Source organism: Sporobolomyces koalae (genome assembly GCF_050403365.1).
Source record: "Sporobolomyces koalae JCM15063 DNA, S_koalae_JCM15063T_v1_ctg83, whole genome shotgun sequence".
Taxonomy (NCBI): Eukaryota; Fungi; Basidiomycota; class Microbotryomycetes; order Sporidiobolales; family Sporidiobolaceae; genus Sporobolomyces; species Sporobolomyces koalae.
In genome coordinates this window covers 1-20331 of record NW_027481688.1, presented here as the reverse complement: position 1 = coordinate 20331, position 20331 = coordinate 1, and the positions used below count along the sequence as shown (strand labels likewise).

The 20331-nt window shown below is 58.1% G+C and overlaps 8 protein-coding genes across 8 annotated transcripts; 3 read left to right on the top strand and 5 right to left on the bottom strand.

Moving 5' to 3' along the window:
- Window positions 1-359: 359 nt before the first annotated feature.
- Window positions 360-1880, bottom strand: RPC40 (DNA-directed RNA polymerase core subunit RPC40; the record flags this gene model as incomplete). The annotated part of the gene is made up of 8 exons (XM_076681621.1): window positions 360-475; window positions 551-775; window positions 843-909; window positions 972-1087; window positions 1151-1273; window positions 1360-1489; window positions 1558-1737; window positions 1815-1880. The coding sequence occupies 8 exons, from the start codon at window positions 1878-1880 to the stop codon at window positions 360-362; spliced, it is 1023 nt and encodes a 340-aa protein (XP_076531257.1).
- A 182-nt stretch (window positions 1881-2062) lies between these two features.
- Window positions 2063-2849, top strand: MRPL6 (mitochondrial 54S ribosomal protein uL6m MRPL6; the record flags this gene model as incomplete). Its single annotated transcript, XM_076681620.1, has 2 exons — window positions 2063-2728; window positions 2790-2849. 2 exons carry the CDS (start codon window positions 2063-2065, stop codon window positions 2847-2849), a joined length of 726 nt encoding a protein of 241 aa, XP_076531256.1.
- Window positions 2850-4426: 1577 nt separating this feature from the next.
- On the bottom strand, window positions 4427-5297 carry JCM15063_005395 (eL20 family ribosomal protein; the record flags this gene model as incomplete). The annotated part of the gene is made up of 3 exons (XM_076681619.1): window positions 4427-4579; window positions 4643-4819; window positions 5109-5297. 3 exons carry the CDS (start codon window positions 5295-5297, stop codon window positions 4427-4429), a joined length of 519 nt encoding a protein of 172 aa, XP_076531255.1.
- Window positions 5298-6078: 781 nt separating this feature from the next.
- On the top strand, window positions 6079-9554 carry JCM15063_005394 (uncharacterized protein; the record flags this gene model as incomplete). Its single annotated transcript, XM_076681618.1, has 14 exons — window positions 6079-6121; window positions 6193-6295; window positions 6365-6478; window positions 6932-7050; window positions 7122-7181; window positions 7248-7464; window positions 7523-7949; window positions 8019-8102; window positions 8174-8290; window positions 8352-8504; window positions 8709-8781; window positions 8845-9145; window positions 9220-9320; window positions 9382-9554. 14 exons carry the CDS (start codon window positions 6079-6081, stop codon window positions 9552-9554), a joined length of 2085 nt encoding a protein of 694 aa, XP_076531254.1.
- Window positions 9555-9968: 414 nt separating this feature from the next.
- WBP1 (dolichyl-diphosphooligosaccharide-protein glycotransferase) lies at window positions 9969-11416 on the bottom strand (the record flags this gene model as incomplete). The annotated part of the gene is made up of 5 exons (XM_076681617.1): window positions 9969-10328; window positions 10412-10562; window positions 10640-11144; window positions 11219-11326; window positions 11386-11416. The coding sequence occupies 5 exons, from the start codon at window positions 11414-11416 to the stop codon at window positions 9969-9971; spliced, it is 1155 nt and encodes a 384-aa protein (XP_076531253.1).
- A 374-nt stretch (window positions 11417-11790) lies between these two features.
- On the bottom strand, window positions 11791-12482 carry JCM15063_005392 (U6 snRNA-associated Sm-like protein LSm7; the record flags this gene model as incomplete). The annotated part of the gene is made up of 5 exons (XM_076681616.1): window positions 11791-11824; window positions 11891-11990; window positions 12061-12132; window positions 12215-12371; window positions 12465-12482. 5 exons carry the CDS (start codon window positions 12480-12482, stop codon window positions 11791-11793), a joined length of 381 nt encoding a protein of 126 aa, XP_076531252.1.
- A 250-nt stretch (window positions 12483-12732) lies between these two features.
- KAP95 (karyopherin beta) lies at window positions 12733-15908 on the top strand (the record flags this gene model as incomplete). The annotated part of the gene is made up of 9 exons (XM_076681615.1): window positions 12733-13292; window positions 13355-13430; window positions 13509-13658; window positions 13738-14474; window positions 14540-14684; window positions 14761-14832; window positions 14892-15368; window positions 15464-15805; window positions 15885-15908. 9 exons carry the CDS (start codon window positions 12733-12735, stop codon window positions 15906-15908), a joined length of 2583 nt encoding a protein of 860 aa, XP_076531251.1.
- Window positions 15909-16017: 109 nt separating this feature from the next.
- Window positions 16018-18699, bottom strand: CLA4 (serine/threonine protein kinase CLA4; the record flags this gene model as incomplete). Its single annotated transcript, XM_076681614.1, has 5 exons — window positions 16018-16092; window positions 16175-16509; window positions 16583-16682; window positions 16807-18264; window positions 18364-18699. 5 exons carry the CDS (start codon window positions 18697-18699, stop codon window positions 16018-16020), a joined length of 2304 nt encoding a protein of 767 aa, XP_076531250.1.
- Window positions 18700-20331: the final 1632 nt, after the last annotated feature.

Sequence of the window (20331 nt, the reverse complement as noted above, 5' to 3'; positions counted from 1 at the left end):
GAACACGAGGGGGGGGGGGGGCACAAAGGCTCGCGCCAGCGATGCAGCGGACAAAGGGGAATTTTGCGAGCGCGCCACGACGCCAAACGACGCTGCAAGCTGTTCGTTCGCTCGGCATTCCCCGCATTCGAGCTCGTGATGAAACTGAGACAATTGGCCTTCGCAAAAGCTGCACAATTCAGGGCTTTTGTCACTCCTCTTCAGTCCTGCCCCATCCCCACAATGGCTTGTGGCCCGACCCAGCTTAACCCTATTGCATCCCGCTCCGCGACGGTGAGAACGAGCAAGAGGACTTGCAGCTTCTCCGCACCGAGATCAATACTATTCTGAACGCGCGAGCGTATGTAGGGCATCATTTTTCACTGTTTAAGCTGCGACAACTTCGTCCTCAAATCTCGGATCTTGGCCAGCAGAACATGAATTGCCTCTGGGACAAGCTCCTCCGGTCGGTATTGCCCCGCAGATTCGATGTTGACTGGCGACATTGGTTCCGGAGCGAGATCAGCTTCGCGGTGGAGGTAGAGCGAGCGTCAAGGCGGACTGTACGCACAGATGAAATGGTCCCGCACTCGACCGAGCCGGACCTTGTCCTCGAACTCGGCATGGCGCAAAACTTCACGGCTGACTGTATCCTTCCTTGCGTCTGCGACTCGCAGACGTCCCTCGGAGACATCGATCACTCCCGGCGGAAAGCACGCTTGGAACTTGAGGTGCAGGCTAGGGTCAATGTCACCTAGGATCTCGATCGAGGGTAACAGGCGATACGACGCGGTAGCTGTCCGATATCGCAATCGCTCAGTCCGGCAAAGGTTCTCTGTAGGCACATGGAGGGAGGAGCTTACCAACTGGAGACCATTTGGCGTGATCTTTCCCGGTGCCCTTGTTACAGTGTAGCTCAGCCACGATTTCCTGCGCGGGAGAGGCAGCAGTCAGCGGTGGACACGAGTATACGAGTGCTGCCGGCAGCATACCTGTCCACCGCGCATTTTGGCAATGAGGATGTTTGGATTCGCTGGCTGCGGTAGACGATCTGCAAACAAGTCTGCCTGGCCACCTTTCGCATCAAACGACAATTGCGACGAAAACACTGTCGAGAGGACATGTCAGCACGCTCAGTAGAGGTCCTCTATCACGATGGCACAGGACCAACCCTCGGTGCCGCTCCAGATCTTCTTCGAATCCGTCTCGCCCTTTTTGACGTCGCGCAGCCGTTCGCACTTGGCGACGAGACCGAACACGACCGTATTGAGATCTGTCGGGGCTTCCTCTGTAGCTACAATACGGCCAAGACCCGGTCCGAAACGAGGTCAGCAGCCTGTCCGCAGACCTGCACGAGCGAGCAGTGTTGGGCGGGCTCACATTTCTTGATCTCGAGTTTGCGTGGGTCGATGGCGAGCGGGATCAAGCCTAGTCGCTGTGCCAGGACCTCGTCCTGAATAATCGAAGTATTGTTCCAGACGTAGACGGTCTCGATTGCGACTGTCGGGACCTGCAGCGCGCGAGGAGGGCCGTGAGTGAACAGACGTGAACGCTCGACCGTACCGCTGAACGGCGCACCTCGGCGATGACGATCCTCCTGATGGCATTCGCGACGCTGGCGTCGACGCCGACCAGGTCGAACTCTATGCTGGCCGGGCTGAGCGAGTTGACAACAACCTTGAGCTGCGAGCGGAACTGGTCGTGATCCCAGTGGTGCGACTCGCCCGGATAGTGTCCTGGGAAGTCTGTGCTCGATACCTGGGTGGCAGAGACGCGAAAGGTTGGAGTCAGCGAGGCGAGCAGGCTATGGAGCGAGAGCGAGAGCAGACACTTACGCTCTCGACACGCTCCTTGCCGATCCGCACGAGGTTGCGGTCGTACGCTTGCGCAGAGGTCGACATGGGGTGCAGTCGATTGCTCGAGACGAAGGAGGAGCGGGCGAGGGTAACAGGCAGCGTCGCGACTTGGATCTTCGCGGCAGATTTCACTTTTTGATCAAGACGGGACGTCTGCGCACCTGCCGCCTCCACTCGCACTCGCACTCACATCTGCTTGCAGCACTGGCACTTCGCAGTTTCGACTCATGTCCTCCTTCCGCGCCCCGATGCGGGTCTTCGCGCCTCTCGCACACCCTTCATCCGCTCGCGCCTTCTCTTCAACCTCGCGTGCCGCATCACACGTTGGCTCAGCGCCGATACCGTACCCTGCCTCGGTGTCGTTCGAGCAGCAGAGCGCCACGCAGCTGGCATCGTCGTCGCTTGCATCTTCTTCCTCGTCCTCGTCTCGTCTCTTTGTCCAAGGTCCCAAAGGCCGCCTCACAGTCAACATCCCGCCATTCGTGCAGCTCGCGTTCTCCGACGCGTCAACTCCAGCGTCAGCAACTGCACCCGCTCTCCTCTCGCTCGCCGTACAGGACTCATCCATCAAACAACAACGGGCCGCATGGGGTCTGACTCGCTCCCTCGTCGCGAATGCAGTCCGCGGAGTCTCAGACGGCTACGACCTCTCACTGCGCCTCGTCGGAGTGGGTTACCGCGCCGCAGTAGAGCAGGTCGAGTCGGCAGGCGCAACCGCGCAGAGGCTCAACCTCAAACTCGGGTTCGCGCATCCGGTCCTGATCGACCTGCCTGCCGACGTGCACGCGTCGACCCCGTCCTCGACGACCATCACACTATCGGGAATCGATAAGCAGCGCCTCGGCGAGGTCGCCGCTCGCATTCGAAGGTGGCGGATCCCAGAACCGTACAATGTCAGTCTCCGTCTTCAAGTCGCGCGCGCGACCCTCCTCGTTGACCCTCTCTTCACATCAGGGAAAAGGCATCTTTGTTGGAGACGAACAAGTCAAACGCAAAGAGGTCAAGAAGAAGTAATCTAGGCAGACGTGTAATCATCCCGCGCTATAGTTACGAAAATTCCAGGACACGCGCTGTCCAGCTTTTCCATATGCTCCGAATGGGCTGAGTCGCCTGAACCCGGATACGGAGGAAGGGCAATGGCTGTGATTTTGTCGTGCGACCTGGGCGATTTTGCGTGAGCCACCGCGTCAGGAATGCAGTAGAGCGACTTACGACTCAAGGCGTCCGCGTAGCAGTCGCCGCCAAAGCGAGGTCAACTTCCGAGACCAGTCTCTATACGTTGCAATCGATTCGGTTCCAAGTCCGAAGAACACGAAGAAAAGGGTGGACGAGATAGGATAGAGCCAGTAGCCCAATTGAAGGACAGCCGACGAGATTCCCGATAAGTTGGCCTCCACAACAGCGTATGGGAGATGGACGATGTTGCCGAAGTCGGCATGCACATAGTCCCAGTCGACATATGGCAACAGAGGCAGCGTGGCGAGGGAGTAGATACGGATGAAGAGCAGTATCGGGAGAGAGAAAGCGATCTGCGTAGCAGATAATGCTATCAGGCGGACGAAGCGGCTGGTAGAGATGGCGCTTTTCGAAGATTCCAGGACGCTGGCGAATTGTTTTCTACGGGCGAAAAAAAGTCGAACGGCGAGGGCTGTACGACAATATCAGCACCAGCTCGTACTCCTATAAGGAAAGCGTATTTACCTGCATATACACACGAGGCGAGCAGAAATAGGATTGGCCAGATCTGGACGAGCAGGATCAAGGGAAGGCTCCAGTATACTGCGACGACACATCCGACGCGCTCGTATATATCGTAGCGATGGCCTTGGACAACCGTGTGAAGGATCATAATCAGAGCGGGAAAGCCCAATCCTAATCCTATTTCTTCGAGGCACCTTCGGCGACGATCTTTTGCGTTGAAATAGGCTTGTCGTGCTGCCGCAATCGACTCGAGTTGCCGGGTAAGGCACAATATGGATGCTGGAACGCCCACTTCGCCGCCGACCCTGAGCTTTCCTACGATCTGGAGGTTTTGATTCAGCTGGCTGCTGATCGCCTTGCACAAGTACTGTACGCTTACATCGCAATAGATGGGTGCTTCAAAGTCGTAGCGATTGCGCCAGACTAGGCTGTTGATTGCCAGCGGTATTACGTTGACGAGACACCAAGAAATGTAGATGAGGGTGGCGGTATTCCGTGCTCTCCAATGCCATGCCGAGGGCAAAAGGAGGAACGGAATTGACAGGAAGTTGAAGACGGTAAAAGGAGTGCCGAACATATCGTTGAGGAAGGAGGAATGGAGCAGGAAAGAGGCGGAAACAATTCTACCGAGAAGACAAAGAAGATCGGACAAAGGGCGTAATGTCTCACTTAACGCATGCTCTCACGACGAGAAAGGGTCCTAGCGTATACTTGACTCTCACTAGTGTATGAACTGACTCGGTGGGCTTCACCGCTTGAGACTTTACAAAAACCGTTCCAGCTACAGCAGCCTTAGGGGAAGAAGCGCGGCAGGAGGGGAGGCAGCCAGTTTCGGAATTCTCAAATTCAGATAAACCTACACAAAGCGTCCAAGACCATCGTCCAGCTCTCTAGTAGAAAGTCGAAGGGCGGTGGGCAAGGAAGAGACCACGGCTCTTGACCACACGGTGAGGGAGGGGGAAACGAAGGTTGGGAGTGAGAAGCTGCTTGATGTTGGGACGGCGGACATCGGCAGTCTTCTCAATCTCGGCAACGCGAAGGATCTGTGCACAAGAGGGTCAGGTCTTTCATGCGGCGCAAGCGAATCGATGCGCAGGCAGACGCACCTGGACCGAGCGGAAACGGGCACGGTGGCGCGCGGCCATGTCCTGGTAGCAGGCGTGGACGGCATCGGCGCGCGAGAGCTCACGGTACTCCTTGTACATGTTGTGGGTACCCGAGCGCGAGTCGTAGCGGAGCCAGATACCGAAGTTCTTGACCTTGAGGGGCTTCTTCTCGCTGATCTACATGTTCGGAAGCGCACGAAGCGACGCAAATTCGGTCAGCATTGGGCTGTCGTATGGCAAAACGTTCCAGCTGGCACCCTCCGCGAGTTCTCCCGGTGGTCCCGTGCGTGCGGCCACTCGCCTGGCGAGTACAGCGAGACCACGTCAAATGGCGAGGTGCTGTTCCTCCGCTTCCGCCTATGTCGGCGCGTCATGCTCGTGAACCTGCAGTCCCTCCCGACGGTGCCACTCCTAACCGTTCCTCTCGCGCCCGTTGCAGCAGCCTATTGAGATGTGCCCAACTCACGACGTTGACGGCAACAACCTCTCCGGTCGCCTTCTTGACCTTGCGAAGCTTGCGCAAGAAGTACCAGAAGCGGGACTTGGCGACGACATCGTTGGGGGCAAAGATGCGCATGCGGTAGAGCTTGGGTTGAGGCTCCTTCTCCGACGGCAACTTGCGCCCGATGACCTGGTACTCAGTGAAGCGTCCCATTGCTGATTGCGCGAAGAGCGGTTCGAGAGCGAAGGATGGCGAAAGAGCGAGACCGGAGCGAGATCGAAGGTGAATTGAGATTGCGCAGACCGAGCGATTCGACGCGACGCAGGATGATCAGCGAAAGTCGACACGGTCGGGGTTGTGGTGGTGCGACGTGAGCGGTGGATCAGGACGGCAGGTGCGAGTGAACGCGGCGGCAGCAAAGTACAGTCGAGGCGGCAGGGAGAAAATCAAACGGGGGGTCAGCGAGCGCCCACAGGCCAGTACGAACAGGACTGCCACCGAGGGCAGATCCTCGAGGCTAGGCGGCAAACGCACTCGGTTAAGGGGGGATGCTGAATGGAACAAGCAACGCCGAAAAGAGAGAAGAGAGAGGGCGCACTTGAGCCCAAATTTTTCACTCGTTCTGCGGATCCCGCCTCGAGTCGCTCTCCTCTGGACTAATTCACCCTGGATGCCGCCCCTTGGCGAGTGTGAGCGCTTTGTTGATCCTTGTAAAATATAGTACACTTTCAGCAACCATGCTCGGCCTGCGAGCGTATCTCGTTGGAGCATCCGGACGAGATGGGCGCGAGGTCCTCTCAAGGCCTCGACACGAGAGCCCGCTACAGTCGCGCCGCTGGCCTTGAATGTGGTCCGACAAGAGCACAGAGGTGCGCGTCAGCAAATGGCTCATGATGGCTTGCGCTGCCTGCAGTGCATCTTGGCGACTCGGACGAAATCTGGCGGCTACCTCTCCTGCCGTTTCTTCACGCGCGCGTCAACCTCGACACGCGTCATGCTGTTCACGAGACCACTGCTTGCTCGTGCTGCCTGGAAAGGTGAGGGCTGCGCGTTCCCCGGCAATCATCCACTTCGGACAGGTCGCTTCATGTTCTCGCTGGATCCACAGGACCGTATTTCACCGCTTTCCCCGGTATCGCGGACGCAGTCAAGACGCATACGCCGATCCGAACTTCTGCTCGAGCGTGTACGATCCTGCCCAACTTCATCGGGTCAGTCGTTGGGTCCGGCAGGCTGCGCACACCGCCAGCGTTGGCTGATTGTTGATCTTGTTGACACAGGCTTCGCTTCCTCGTCCACAACGGCAAGCAGTACGTCCCAGTGCACATCACTCCGGAGATGGTTGGCCACAAGCTTGGCGAGTTCGCCCCCAGTCGGCAGCCGTATCGCGGCCGGTGAGTCTTTCCTGGCCTGCCTCGCACGTACTCGCTCGAGTTCCTGATGCGGTCATATTACACCCACGACAAACAGAGCGGGCAAGGGTCGATGAGCGCAGTCAGGCGATGATCACCGCTCCGTTGATCGGGCGTACTTCGGACTAGACCTGTTGAAATTGTTGTACATGTGTTCCCTATGCCTCCTGCATAAGATACTGAGGACGTAGAACCACCTGCGTCGTGCGGCGATCGATTAGAATCGGAGACTTCTCCAGAGATGGCTGTGAGGCGATCGTAAGCTGCGGCCCGGGCGCCCGCAGACCAATTGTTTCCCAAAAAGCGCTGCCGCACTCTCCTCATCTCAACTCCGCAACGCCTGGCGGTGTCTGCCTGTCTTGCGATGCGCACGCTCTCCTCCATCAAGCTGTATTCGCTTGCCGCATTCGCGGTCGTCCTGGGGGTCGCGAGCAGTCGCGCCGTTCAACTTTCGGTGCACAGCACCGCCCGCCTCTCGCCAGACGCGTCGACGCTGTTCGCGATCACAGGCGACAACGCGCTGCTGGCACTCGACGTAGACACGGGCGTTTCTCGTGAGTTCCCCGCCTGGCTTGGTAAACCCCACTGCCGTACCCCACAGAGACTGATCGCAGATCGCTGTCAGGCTGGACGCGACGCTATGGGCAAGATGTCCGCGATGCGCAGCTGCTCGTCTGCGAAGATGGTATGGCCGCATCTCGAGGGTGAACAGGCGCCGCACTCTGCTCACGACCGTCGAATACCCTCCCAGTCTTGTTCTCGTCGACCACGTCTACCGTGGAAGCGATATGTCCTTCGACCGGCAAGCTTCTCTGGGTACAGCGCATAGCTGGAGCCGCGAAACCGTTGGCGCGTCCGCAGATGTCCTGCACGACTGACCCGTCACCGACCCTCTGCTGGTCGGATGGATCCGTGATTGAACGATTCGATGCCCAGACCGGCAGTGTACTTGCTTCTGCGACGCTACCGTGAGGCTCACAGATTCTCGTCGTCGTTGCAGCGAGCTCATCGTGTCGTCACAAATAGGAGCGATTCGGTACCCTTGCCTTGCAGCGCTGATTCGCGTCACGACCGCCTCTTTGCCTTCGCGTCGGAGCTCAAGGTTGTCACCGAGCTGAAGACCCAGGATCCTGCTGGGCTTACCGCGACAGCGAAGCAGGGCGCAGCGAAGATCCAAGCAAAGGTCCGTGACTCTGCCTTGGAGGCGATTCTCAAGTCGCCTAGCGGCCGAACCGCATACATCCGGATAGCAGAGTCAAATCTGTACAGTATCGACCTGTCGACCGAGGCAATCGGTCCGCGCATCCAGCTCCCTGGCGCATTCGACGGTTTGCTCGAGATTGGATTTCAAGACGCCGGAATTATTATCGCCCATCGGATAGACGGTTCATCGTCGATCGTACAACTCACCGACGACGGGATTGTCAAGGAAGTATGGGGCTTCCGACGTGGCGTCAGTCATCGCTTCTGTCTACGCCGGTTGCTCGCAAGCACTGATATCGCACCGCTCGTCTTCTTTCAGAGCGTTGCCGGGCGCTTCGCTGCAACGATGGACGCGTCGAGTGCTCTTCACGTCGCCACTCTGTCCTGGTCGGCCACCTTGCGTGTAGGCCATTACGTTACTCCACCAGAGACAATTTTGTCCTGCTGATGCCGCTGCATGTCCTCGCAATCCAGCTCTCGACTGTGGAGATTGTGTCACTTGCTACAGATGCTACAGCAAGTGCGCCTGTCGTGAGCGGCCAGACCATCCCTGTCGACTTGTCCAGCGCAAGATCAAGCGATCTCTTCCAGGTTCATCTCTCGGTCAAGAGCGATCTCAAAAACCGTGAGGGCTGACGCTCTTTTGGCTCAGTTTGCATTCCGGGCTCGAAAGACCCATCAACTCCTCCCGGACTTCACCTTCATGATCTCTTCCGCTGCATCCGGTCTGCAAGCATGGAACGGATCGAGGTTTTCCTGGCGCATCGGACCCGAAATTACAGAGCAGGGATCGCAGTCCTCGACAGTGCGTTCAAGTATCGGCTCATTCGAACTCGAGAATATCTGAGTCACGGCCAACCAACCTGACCATTAACGTATGCGAAAAAGGCAATTTTGCAAGCTTCTGATCTGCAAGTAGCGATGCTGCTTCCCGGCGACCTAGTACGAATACATTTCTACTGGTCCTATCGCTGGCGAAAACTGCTTATCGGGTCTTTTGGGGTTCTAGGGCGAGCGTATGCTGTGGACACATGCGCTCGCACCAGGCGAACGGCTGCTACAGCTCGCGGTGCAATCGTCAGGTATGTCTCCACGTCACGCGTGACGAGGTCGTAGTGCTGACGTATCGACCTGGTTTGCCCAAGACACGATGCTGTCACCGGGCAGAGTTGGCCTAGACCGCGCACCAATCATGAAACTTCGCAACGCAAACCTGCTCGCGGCGGTCGTCTCGGATCCCTCTTCGAAGCTGTCGCTGCATCTGCTCGCGGCGGAGAGTGGGTCCGAAGTTGGCCGGATTGAACTTCCGCACACGGCCGACACTAGTGCACCAGTCAGAATCGCGCTGGTGGAGGACTGGGTCGTCTGCACGTACAGGTCAACGAGTTTTGATGTGCCTACACATCTGCTCGTCTCGCTTTTCCTCGTTGGGTCCAAAAATTCCGAGTGAGCGCTTCATACTACTCTCTCGATGTTCTCTGACGGAAGACTCAGTCATCATCTTCCACCAACGTCGACAGCACTGTCGGTCTGCAGGTGCGGACTTTCGCATCCCCGAATCCGCTCAGCATCGAAGGGTTCACGAGGACCAAACTTGGTATCGCTGCCCGTGATTGTCTAAGTAAGGCAAGCAGGGTAACTCTGGCTCGATATCACACGGCTGAACCCTTCAATTCATGCAGTAACGGATAGCCTTGGTCAGCTCGGAGTGCTGCCGAGACGAGCTATCAATCCTTCCGTGATGACGTCTGCGAGCGCTACATCGAAGACTTCCCGGCTCAGCGTGCTCGAACCGCTCCCTACCGTGAGAGTTATCGGGCGAGCCTCGAATGCAGGTTCCACCCCGATTTTCTGATCTCCGGATTCACCTTGACGAAGACCTTGCACCCACAGCTCACTGGCGTGGGGTCTCTCGTCGCTAGACCAGGCGTTCGCGAATCAGAGGCGGTTCTAAGCTTGGCCGGTCTGGACGGCCAGCTTGCCACCATCCTACGTCCCTCGGGTTCCTTCGACACCCTCAGCGATGCCTTCAATCACACGCAAGTCGTAGTCGTGCTAGCAGTACTCCTCTCGTCCTTGATCTTTGCGCGTTCGGCCGTGGGTCTCTCTCTCTCGTTTTCCATCTCGAGCTTTCCATCGCTTATTCAGATGCGCATTGGCTCACCTGTAGGCTCGCAAGCGTACTCTTGTCATGAGCTGGACCGAGTAGCAAACGGTTTTTAGCAGGCACGAAATCCGATATACATGATCACGCTTGTTCCTGATGATACTAGCACTTGAGAATCCAGAAGAACAGGAACACCACAAGCCCGAGAGAAACGCTGAAGGCGCTCCCGTAGTACGGTAACGCACCGCGGATGAACCGATCGTATTCGTCGTGGCGAGGCGGGGTGATCGATACGACCGTTGCGGACTCGAGGTTGTCCCATCCCGATCGCCTATGATCGACCCGGAGAGTGAATACACCGTGCCGATCTGGTACTGTGAGAGACGCTTCAAATCGCTGGTGGCCATTTGCGAGCCGTGTGCTGATGAGCGGGATGCGGAGGTGCGGATCGAGCATTGTGAACCCGAGTTGCAAGTCGGTCGGACTGTCTTCTTCGGGCGCTTCAACTTCCAGTGTGAAATACTGCACGTATCAGATCGCCCAGTGTGGCATCGTATGCTAATCAGACTGGGGCATCATCTCTGTGCGAAGGAGGGTCGACTGACCATCTTGTCCCGTACACGATACGAGAGCGGATTTGAGACATCGCTGCCGACCAGGCCGTGTTGCACCGACACCACTCTCCGATGACCGCGCGCGCCGAAGGTCCACTGAGCAAGGTCACGCGTGAACGCGGAATTGCCGGAACGGGGGTACCTGGACACGAACGAGATTGCGCAGGACACGCTGCCTATCAGAGGCGTCAAGTTGGCGCTCAAAGTCCAGCAACTTACGCGCTTTGGGCGGTCTGGACTGGCGTTTCGGCTGCAGCGTCCGTGAAGAGGTCGACGGAACCGACAAAGGTGACACGGGCGTTGTTGCGAGCTTGGAAAGCGCTGACAAGAGACGATTGTCGTCCATACGACCGCAAACTCTCGACCGGTGAGTCGGGCTGCGCGGAATAAGCCGTAGCCGGTGCGACCAGGATCGAGTTCAGGAGAGGGCTGCGTCCGTTCGTGTGGAGACCGCCTCGGTACAAGACGGGCGGACCTGCACGGGCAGTTGCAGACAGGAACGGCGAGGCAACTTCATCGAGGGGAAGGACAAGGGCCGTGTGAGATCCGTTGATAGGACCGAAATGATCGTGCGCCTCGGCGAGGCGGTCATCGTAGTCTACTTCGAATTCGCGAGCGAAGTCTCGCCAAAGCTCTGCAGAAGTTGGCGGCACAGCGAGGAGGATATTTGTGCCAGCGTCAACGAGGGTCGAGAGGCGCTGCGGGGCCAGTTCGGCTGGCACGCCTGAGATCCGAGGGCACACATCAGTATGCTTCGCTCGTGCTCCTCTTGAGGACTCGACGGGATTGGCTGCTCACCCTTGGACGCGGAGCTGAAGATGATGATGTGTTCGGCTCGTCCGGCGCCTTGCTTCAGGCTCACAGCGGCTGCTTCGAAGGACTGCACCTTGGCTTCATAGCCCGTATCTACAAGCGGGCCGTTGGCTCAGCGAGGCCACATCGGCACAGTGCTGCGTCTCACTCACCACGGAGATTCTGCCAGAATGACGAGAACATTGCCGGATCATAGTCGCTGTCGACAGCGGCCAGAATCGTTCTGTCCGAAGCGAGTGCTGTACATGCTGCGACGCAGTAGGCTAGTACAGCCAGTAGCAGTGACATGTTTTATGCGAAAGGCGAGCCGATGAACGATTCGGTACAAGCGCGCGCGTCCTCGTAAATAGTGCAATAATACTGTACAGGAAATCAGACTGCGCGTCCTGGCACAATCGACTGCAATAATCGTACAAGGCCTCGGAACGCGTATAAAGAGTCTCCTTGATACAAGCGGCCATAGTCAGAAAGCATGTCTAGTTCCGGGTAGCTGGTTGTTTCACATCTTGATTATACACTGCAGCTTGTGGAAATGACGTAGGCTATATTCCAAGTCATCAAGAGGCGAATGGATTTGCGATCTCTTCCGAGCTACAGCACAGGCGAGAACTTTTAGCTGTTGTGACAGAGAGGGAGTCGGGCAAGACATGGACGTACCCATCGACGGGGCTGAGCACGATCAGGCTCGTCCCTCGCAATACTGCGAGTCCGAGCGACCTCGTCTGTTCGGGCGAAGTGGGCAGTCCGGTTTCGGGATCTGCGAACGGAAAGGAGCGAGGATTCGAGATCAGACTCGACCGCGGCACGACTGTCTAGGGGTGACTTGCCTCTCAGAATTTCCTCAATGTCGTCCATGACAAGATTCAGCAGCTGGTCGTAGCCTTTCAGGGTCCCGACCACTGCACGCATGCGAGTGACTTCAGTGGGCAAGTTCGGATCGTGCGGACACCGGTCGAGAGCGCGGGGGAGACTCGTGCGAACCTTCGCGCCCGCCGGTGAACTTGACTCGGATCTTCTTGTCGACGTATTTGCTCAGGTCGAGAATCGCTTCGCGGCGGGGGCGGTCATCCGACTTGGCTCCGCGGCCAGGTCCGCCCGCACCTCCGCCTCGACTGGCGCCTCGTCCTCGTCCTCGACCCTGCAGGTTTCCCGCACATGCGTTAGAATCAGCCGACCGAGTACGGGGCAGGGTGTGCGCGCGCGAGGAAGAGAAGGGTCAGGTGCAACTCACTCGCGTGTCTGCGCTCATGTCGTTCAAGGTGAGGGGCGTTGCGGTAGCAGGTGATTCTGATCGCGGGTTAGAGAGCGAGAGCGAGAGCTGCGAGGGTTGTCGTGGGTAGTTGAATGTTCAAGTAGTGTCGAATTGGAGGAATCGATATTGATATTGATATTGATATTGATATTCAATCATAAGTATTGATTGCCGTGGATTCTTTGCGGCTTGTCCCTTGCTTCCCCGTCTCCACCGCTCCTGCTGCCCGTGCTGTTCGCCGTGCAAGATGGACGCGAACGCAGTATTGTCGGCGACACTCTCGCCGAACCAGCAAGAGCGCCAAGCCGCGACTGAGCAGCTGACCCAATTGCTCGCTTCGAACCCGTCTCAGTACCTCCTCGCGCTCTCGCACGCGCTCGCGGACCCGCAGTCGCCGTCGCACATCCGCAACGCTGCCGGACTCGCGATCAAGAACGCGCTCTCGGCGCGAGAGAGCGCGCGCCAGGACGAGTACGCCGCTCGCTGGACCGCCCTCGACCCCGCGACGCGCGACAAACTCAAGCACGACGCCCTCGCCACCCTCGACGCTGCAGACCGAGGCGCGCGCAACGTGTCCGGCCAGGTCATCGCCGCGATCGCCGCGATCGAGCTCCCCGCCGGCCTGTGGAACAACCTGATCGCCCAGCTGCTCGACCTCGCCAGCCGCGGCGACAACCCCAACCTGCGCCAGGCAACCCTCCAGACCATCGGCTACATCTGCGAGGGCATCAAACCCGAAGTCCTCGCCGCGCAGTCGAACGAGATCCTGACCGCCGTCGTCCAAGGCGCCCGCAAGGAGGAGACCAGGTGCGCACGGTCTCGCCCGGAACCCAACGGCACCTGACGCGCTAATACGATCGTTCTTGCAGCCCCGACGTGCAGCTCGCCGCGATCAATGCGCTCTACAACTCGCTCGAGTTCGTACGCGAGAACTTTGGCCGCGAAGTGCGTCCCCAGTCCTCCTTCGCTTCTTGCTCGCCGCGCCGAGACCCAGCCTGATTCCCCCTGTCGTCCGGTCCACAGGGCGAGCGCAACTACATCATGCAGGTCGTCTGCGAAGCGACGCAATCCCCCTCTTCGGACGTCCAAGTGTCGGCGTTTGCTTGCCTCGTCAAGATCATGCACCTGTACTACGACTTCATGAAGTTCTACATGGAACGCGCCTTGTTCGGTGTAAGTGTCTCACGCTGTGCCCGTCTCCTGCACCCATGCACCCGGCGGAAGCTGACCAATCTGCCAACCCAATCGACAGCTCACCGTGCTCGGCATGAAGCATGCCGACGAGAACGTCGCGCTTCAAGCCGTCGAGTTCTGGTCGACTGTCTGCGACGAAGAGATCGAGCTCGCGCTCGAAGCTGAGGAGGCGGCCGAATACAGCGAGGCGCCCGAACGGGAATCTTCGCACTTTGCGCGCGTCGCTCTACCCGAGATTCTCCCGGTCCTCCTGCTGCTCCTCACGAAGCAAGACGAGGACGCGACCGATGACGAGTGGAACGTCTCGATGGCTGGCGGCACGTGTCTCGCTCTCCTCGCCCAATGCGTCGGAGACGGCATCGTCGGCCCCATTATCCCTTTCGTCGAATCCAACATCAAGAACCCCGACTGGCGATATCGCGAGGCGGCCGTCATGGCGTTCGGCTCGATTCTCGATGGACCCGAGGAAAAGATCCTCGCCCCGCTCGTGGCGCAAGCACTCCCGACTTTGATCGAGATGCTGCGCGACCCTTCCTTGCAAGTACGCGACACGACTGCCTGGACGCTCGGACGAGTGTCGGACGTTCTTGTCAAGACGATCAAGGTCGATGTTCACCTCCCACCGCTTGTTAGCTCGCTCGTCGGCAGTCTCGACGAGTCGCCTCGCATCGTCAGCAACTGCTGCTGGACCATCATGAACCTTGCCGAGCAACTGGGAGACTCTGGTGCAGACACCTGCGCCTTGAGCCCGTTCTACGATCCAGTCGTCTCGGCCCTTCTACGCCTCGCTGAGAAGTAGGCTCGGGCTCCTCCTCTCACGGGACTCGCATGACCTCACGTTAACGGTTCTTGATCCTTAGGGCCTCGAACGAATCGAATTCGCGTACTTCTGCCTACGAGGCTCTCTCGGCTCTCGTCACGCACGCCCCGTCTGATTGTCTCCCGACTATCTCAAAGCTCGTCATGTCCGTTCTCGACCGATCCGAAGCCCTTCTCGGTATGCAGGTGAGTGAGCCTGCCTTCCTAGCCATCTCTTCCCAGTCGGGCTGATCGACTACTTGTACCGCGTCTTGTGCACTAGCCCCAACTCGTTGGTGCCGATGATCGCAACAACTACAACGAGCTGCAAGTCAACATCTGCAGCCTCATTACTGTGAGTCAGATTGGAGACGAGTATTCGGATCGTTGCTCATGAATCGTGTGATCTTGCAGAGCACTATTCGTCGACTTGGCTCGGAAATTCAGCCTTTGGCCGACCGCATCATGTCTCTTCTCCTGCGCCTCGTCAGCACCGCTGGCAAGCAATCGCCAGTTCTCGAAGATGCCTTCTTGGCCGTCGGCGCCATGACTTCTGCCCTCGAGGCTGGGTTCCACCCTTACCTCACGCCTTTCCTACCCTATCTTGTGAATGCCCTCGAGTCGCACGAAGAGTACCAGCTGTCTTCGATCGCGGTCGGCCTTGTTGGAGACATCTGCCGGGCGCTTGGACCTCAAAGCATCGCCTACTGCCAGGGCTTTATGGAAGTCCTCCTTAGCGCCCTACAGAGCCCTGTCCTCCACCGCAGCGTCAAGCCTCCAATTCTCAGCTGTTTCGGTGACGTTGCGCTTGCAGTAGGCCCGGCGTTCGAGCCATTCCTGGAGACCACCATGAACGTCCTGCAGCAGGCGGGCGCCATGCGAGCCGATCCCGTAAGTCGCACCCGTTCCGCGAATTCCTATAAGTTTCTCTTGCCATTGGCTTGGCGGGCATGGTTTGTCTAACCGCGAACTGCTGGATATCGCAGAGCAATTTCGACCTTGTTGACTACATCAACGGCCTGCGAGAAGGAATTCTCGAAGCATACACGAGTATCGTCAGTGGCTTCAAGACTGGAGGCAAGGCGGATGTGCTCCTGCCCTACATCGGCGGCGTTTTCGGCTTCCTGCACCTTGCTCTAACGGACCAAGACCGGACCGAAACCATCCTACGTTCTGCGATCGGAGTCATCGGTGATCTAGCCGAGGCGTTCCCGAACGGACAGCTCAGAGAACCTTTGAGCTCGCCCTGGGTGGCCGAGATCCTCAAAGCGGGAAGGACCAAGTTGGGAGGTTCGGAGACCAAGAAGGTGACCAAGTGGGCCCGAGAGGTACGCTCCTTCCAGACATGCACGTGGCTCTACCCCGACAAACTACTGATGACTCCCCGCTGTGTGTCTGTGTCTGCAGATGGTGCGGAGAGCGACTCAGTGAGCAGCAACGATGGTTTGGTTCGTTCGTTCTTCTTTTTGTGGCCTGTAGACTTCACTTTGCGCAACTCGCACACATCGATACCCTCGAGCATGATTGATTCCAGTGCAGCTCACCGCTGTGTGCTACGAAAACGAAGGAGAGGCGCAAGCCCGGACAGCGGGCACGCTTTCTTAAGGAACTCGTGCTGCGAGTGGTCCGTTCCGCGAGCCAGGCGAACGTCAGCGCCTGCTGATCATTCGCGGCAACAAAACACATGTGAGACGCACCTGTAGAAGCTCATCGGCTGTCGCGCGTGACTTGACGTCGACGCAGAGGCACACCGCGAGAAAGTTCTTCAACTCCTTACTTAGCCGCTCCGGCTTCTTGAGGGTTGGCGTGCCATTCGTCGCGATAAGATAGAGCGCCTTGAGTGGTTCTTCATCAAGATAGGGTGGTTCGTTTTCGATCATCTCGATCGCCATGATTCCGAGAGACCAGATGTCGACTTTGGCACCATACTCCTTCTGCTTGACGACCTCCGGCGCCATCCAATAGGGCGTTCCCACCATCGTCGCACGTTTCGACTTCTGATCAGTGAGCTTGGCGCAGAAGCCGAAGTCGGCTGCGGGTCCAAAGGGCAGATCGCGATCAGCTCAAGCCCACGCGTTGCGCTAGCTATGCTGGCTGCTACCTACTGATCTTGACGTGACCTGCAGCGTCCAACAGCACGTTGTCGCTCTTGATGTCTCGGTGAATGATACTCTGGGTATGGAGATGTTGCAGTCCTTTGCAGGTCTGTTCATACAGGACGGGGAAAGTAGGGGGGACGCGCAAGGAGGAAGGGAGCAGCTTTCACGTCAGCCTGATGATTGAAACGGGTTTCGCGCGCGAATGGGGAAAGATTGGGCGGATGTCCTACCTCGTTGCAAATGCTCGAGATCTGCTCTTCTTCAAGCGTGTTGCTGTCGATAATGTCGGTCAAGGCGCCGCCTTCCATGAACTCCATCACGACCCACAACTCGGCACCATTGACGAGGAAAGAGTCGAGGAAGTTGACGATATTGGGATGTTGAGACTCTTTCATCACGAGGATCTCGTTCACGATGAGCTCTTTGCGAGGCTGGTGACTGAGGTCCATCTGTTTGATTGCGACTTTGGTTCCCGCTGCGAGAACCTTGGCGACAAAGACCGACCCAGATGCGCCTTGACCGACCTTTTTGATCTTCGAGTAGAGCAGGTTCGGATCGTCGCGCGAACAAACCGACCGTAGCTTGGCCATGATCTGAGCTTCCGACATGGATGAGATTCGACGCTCTCCCTCTCCTGCCTGCTTGACCGTTTGAAGCTGCTTGTTCTGAGGGTTCGCAACGAGCGGTTTCGAGACAGCAGGCCCGGGGGGTGGGGCTGCAGGACCAGCTCGACTGTTCGAGGTCGTCAGGCTCGGCTGGCCTGCTGGAGCAGGTGCAAGCTGGCGTTCGTTGGCATTTGGCCGCGTAGGAGCCGGAGAAACAGGGGTAAGGTTGGAGCGCGACGCCGAGCTCGTCAGCAAAGGTTTTAACCCAGTCGGGGCGGACGGCCCGTCGCGATGGGAAGGCGTCGAGAAAGGGGCAGGAGGTGCGGCCCGGCCGGGCACCAGATGTGGACGATTCGGAGCGGGGCGGTGAGGAGGAGCGCTCACGGCGGAGGAATGGATTGGGGAAACGAGGCCAGAGCTGGAAGGGGATGTCGCAGGCGCGAGGCGCGGCGGAAGTACAGGAGTTGAGTCGGGTACGAGATTCCGGGCCTGAGCTTGGAGTTGGGGCATGACCTGCCGAGGTGACGGTTGAGGGTGGCCCGCAGAAGTCGGCGGATAATTAGACGCGTTGTCCGCTCTGCCAGCTAGTCCAGTGCCGGCTCCGAATCTGGCTGGAGCGGATACTTTGCTGCCAGAGCCTACAGTCAATCCCGCTGCAACTTCGGTCATGCCCATGCCCGTCGTTCCCATGCCGAAGTCGTCCCTCTCGCGCTTCTGAATGTCGGTGTAGAACTCGAGGACGTCAAGGACCGCTTGAGGATTCTTTGCATAGTCTTCTTTCGTGATGGCACTGCTGGTCAAGAGCCGGGTCCACTGTTCGGGCAGGCCAGTGAAGGCGCCGCTAACAGGGTCAAAGCCGACGTGAACTTGATGGACAAAGTTGGTGGGGCTCGAAACGCCCATCAGGGGCGATCGAGCGTAGATCTCATCCATCCAACTGTACAGCTCCTCGTCGGACTTCAGTGCGAGATAGAAGGTGCGAGCGGGAGTGACGAGGGCGATGCAGAACGGCTTGAGGTCTTCCCGCGTGACTGACGAGAGGTCCTGCAGCTGGATCACTATCGAGGCGGCAGTCGTGTTTGTCTGGCCATTCAAGGGAGATGCGGGCGTGGTGAGCGATCAGGAGGAGCGTGAGGATGCTACCAGAGGGCAGCCACCATCGCGTCGAGCGAGCATGCTCACCTCGCTCTTGTAGAAGCTGAGCGACTGTTCGCGCAGGATGAGCCATCGCTTGGACCAGATCCACGCGCGGAGGCCGTCCTCCTTGACAGTGACCCAACCGCGCCTGACGATGGTATGAGCGCTGCGAGAGGTTGATCCCGCAGTAGAGAACGCCGCCGACTGGCTGTTCGAAGTCGGGAGCAGCGGACGCGCGTTCGCGGGAGACGACATGATTGAAGGCGATGAGGCGGTGTCAGGGATGGGAGGAGCCGGGCGAGACGGCATCAAATCGGAGCCAGTCTCGGCGCCCCCAAGGGTGCTCGCCCAGCCGCCAGATGAACCGAGAGACCGACTCATCCTGCTGTGCGTTGCTGAGGAACAGTATGCAGTGAGGGAGAGCTGTGAGCCGGGACTCGTCTCGGCACTCACGCGCGCGGCGGCACTTTGGGTCGAACGCGTCTCAGCCTCTACCGAATCGCGCGTCTTTCTTTTGAAAGTCTTGCAATTTCCTGGGGCATATTACGGCAGTGACTCTAGAGTCACAGCTAAACCGCGCTGGCGGGCCCGGCGCACGAGATTAGTCTGGCTTCACCGTACGTTCATGATCCGCCGGCCGTGAGCTACTAGATCACGCTGTGGGCTGAGATTGACTCGCTCCGATGCTTCTTGCTGTTCCGAAACTTTCCCCGGAATCACATTCACAGCAGCTCGGATGACCCTCGGCACAGAGTGTCTTTGTCGCCATCATAACATCAGTCATATTAGCAGAACCTTGTTGCTCATCTTATGACCTCGTCCCAAAGTTACGCAAATCACCGCGAGTATGTAGCTGGGGATGGATTGACGGGCGGGTGGAAATTGACTACTGTCGCGGTGGCGAGCGACAATGTGGCGAGTCAGTAATAGCGAGAGACCTCGCTCGCCGAAGACTCGGACGCTCCCGAGCCTCTCGGATCCTTTCTCCCCGCTTGCCACTCGTGCTCTCAGATTTGGCTGTTAGCGCCTCTTGAGAGCGTCGAGTCTATGTAGCACAGTGCCTTCCCATCGCACAATTGCGATTTTGCATTCCCGGCCCCCGATTCGAGCTCTGCGACTGCGATCAAGCGATAATCAATGGCTTGGTATTAGGGTCGCTGTAGCTTCAGAAGTTCAGAGCCCTTAATCAATTATCGCCAAGTTCCCGCAATTTTCAAGCAGGACCACCGTCACGGCCGGAACCGTGCCGAATCGACACAAAAAGCCAATAAGTAATTCTAGATCCTGCCTAATATGTGAGCGGCGGTTCCCGTCGTACAATTCAGCAGCCACACGTGCTGCTGCATACCCAGTCGTCCCACTTCAGGTCACGGTGGCGGAGCTATGAGCTGCAGCACGGAACCGCAGATGCGAGATGCTGTCAAGTCATTGGTACGATACAGGGACCAGCTAATCGAAGGGTGCAGCTAGTAGGCCTTTGTACTCAAGACGCGAAGCCAAAGATTGACTGTCCCCTTACACGTTAGTCAGCCTCTTTTCGAGGGACTCTGTCAGCCGCGTCTGCATCGCAGGGGCAATTCGATAAGGATGGGACCACAATCGACCCCTTGCTATGCGTCGTAAAATCTTGCGTCGGAGAGATCCGCGAAGTGAGACCTGCACGGGTCGGACGCTTGACTCTACGAGATGCGATAGATCGGAGAGGGTCCGAGCTGCGTTTCGTAATCGGTATGAAGCTGAGCCATGGGTACCCAACTATGCACTCTGACTTCAGAATACACGACTGTCCAGCTCGAATGCCGAGCGAACGAACAGCTCGCAGCGTGGCGCGCTCGCAAAATTCCCCTTTGTCCGCTGCATCGCTGGCGCGAGCCTTTGTGCCCCCTCTCGTGTTCCGCGAGCGCGCTTTGTCTGGTGTACCATTGTGCTCGACGCTCTTTCATGTCTCGGAACGAATCGAACCGAGAAATGATCCGGTTCGAGCATTTTAAAGGCAGCTCGAGTCCGTAGCCT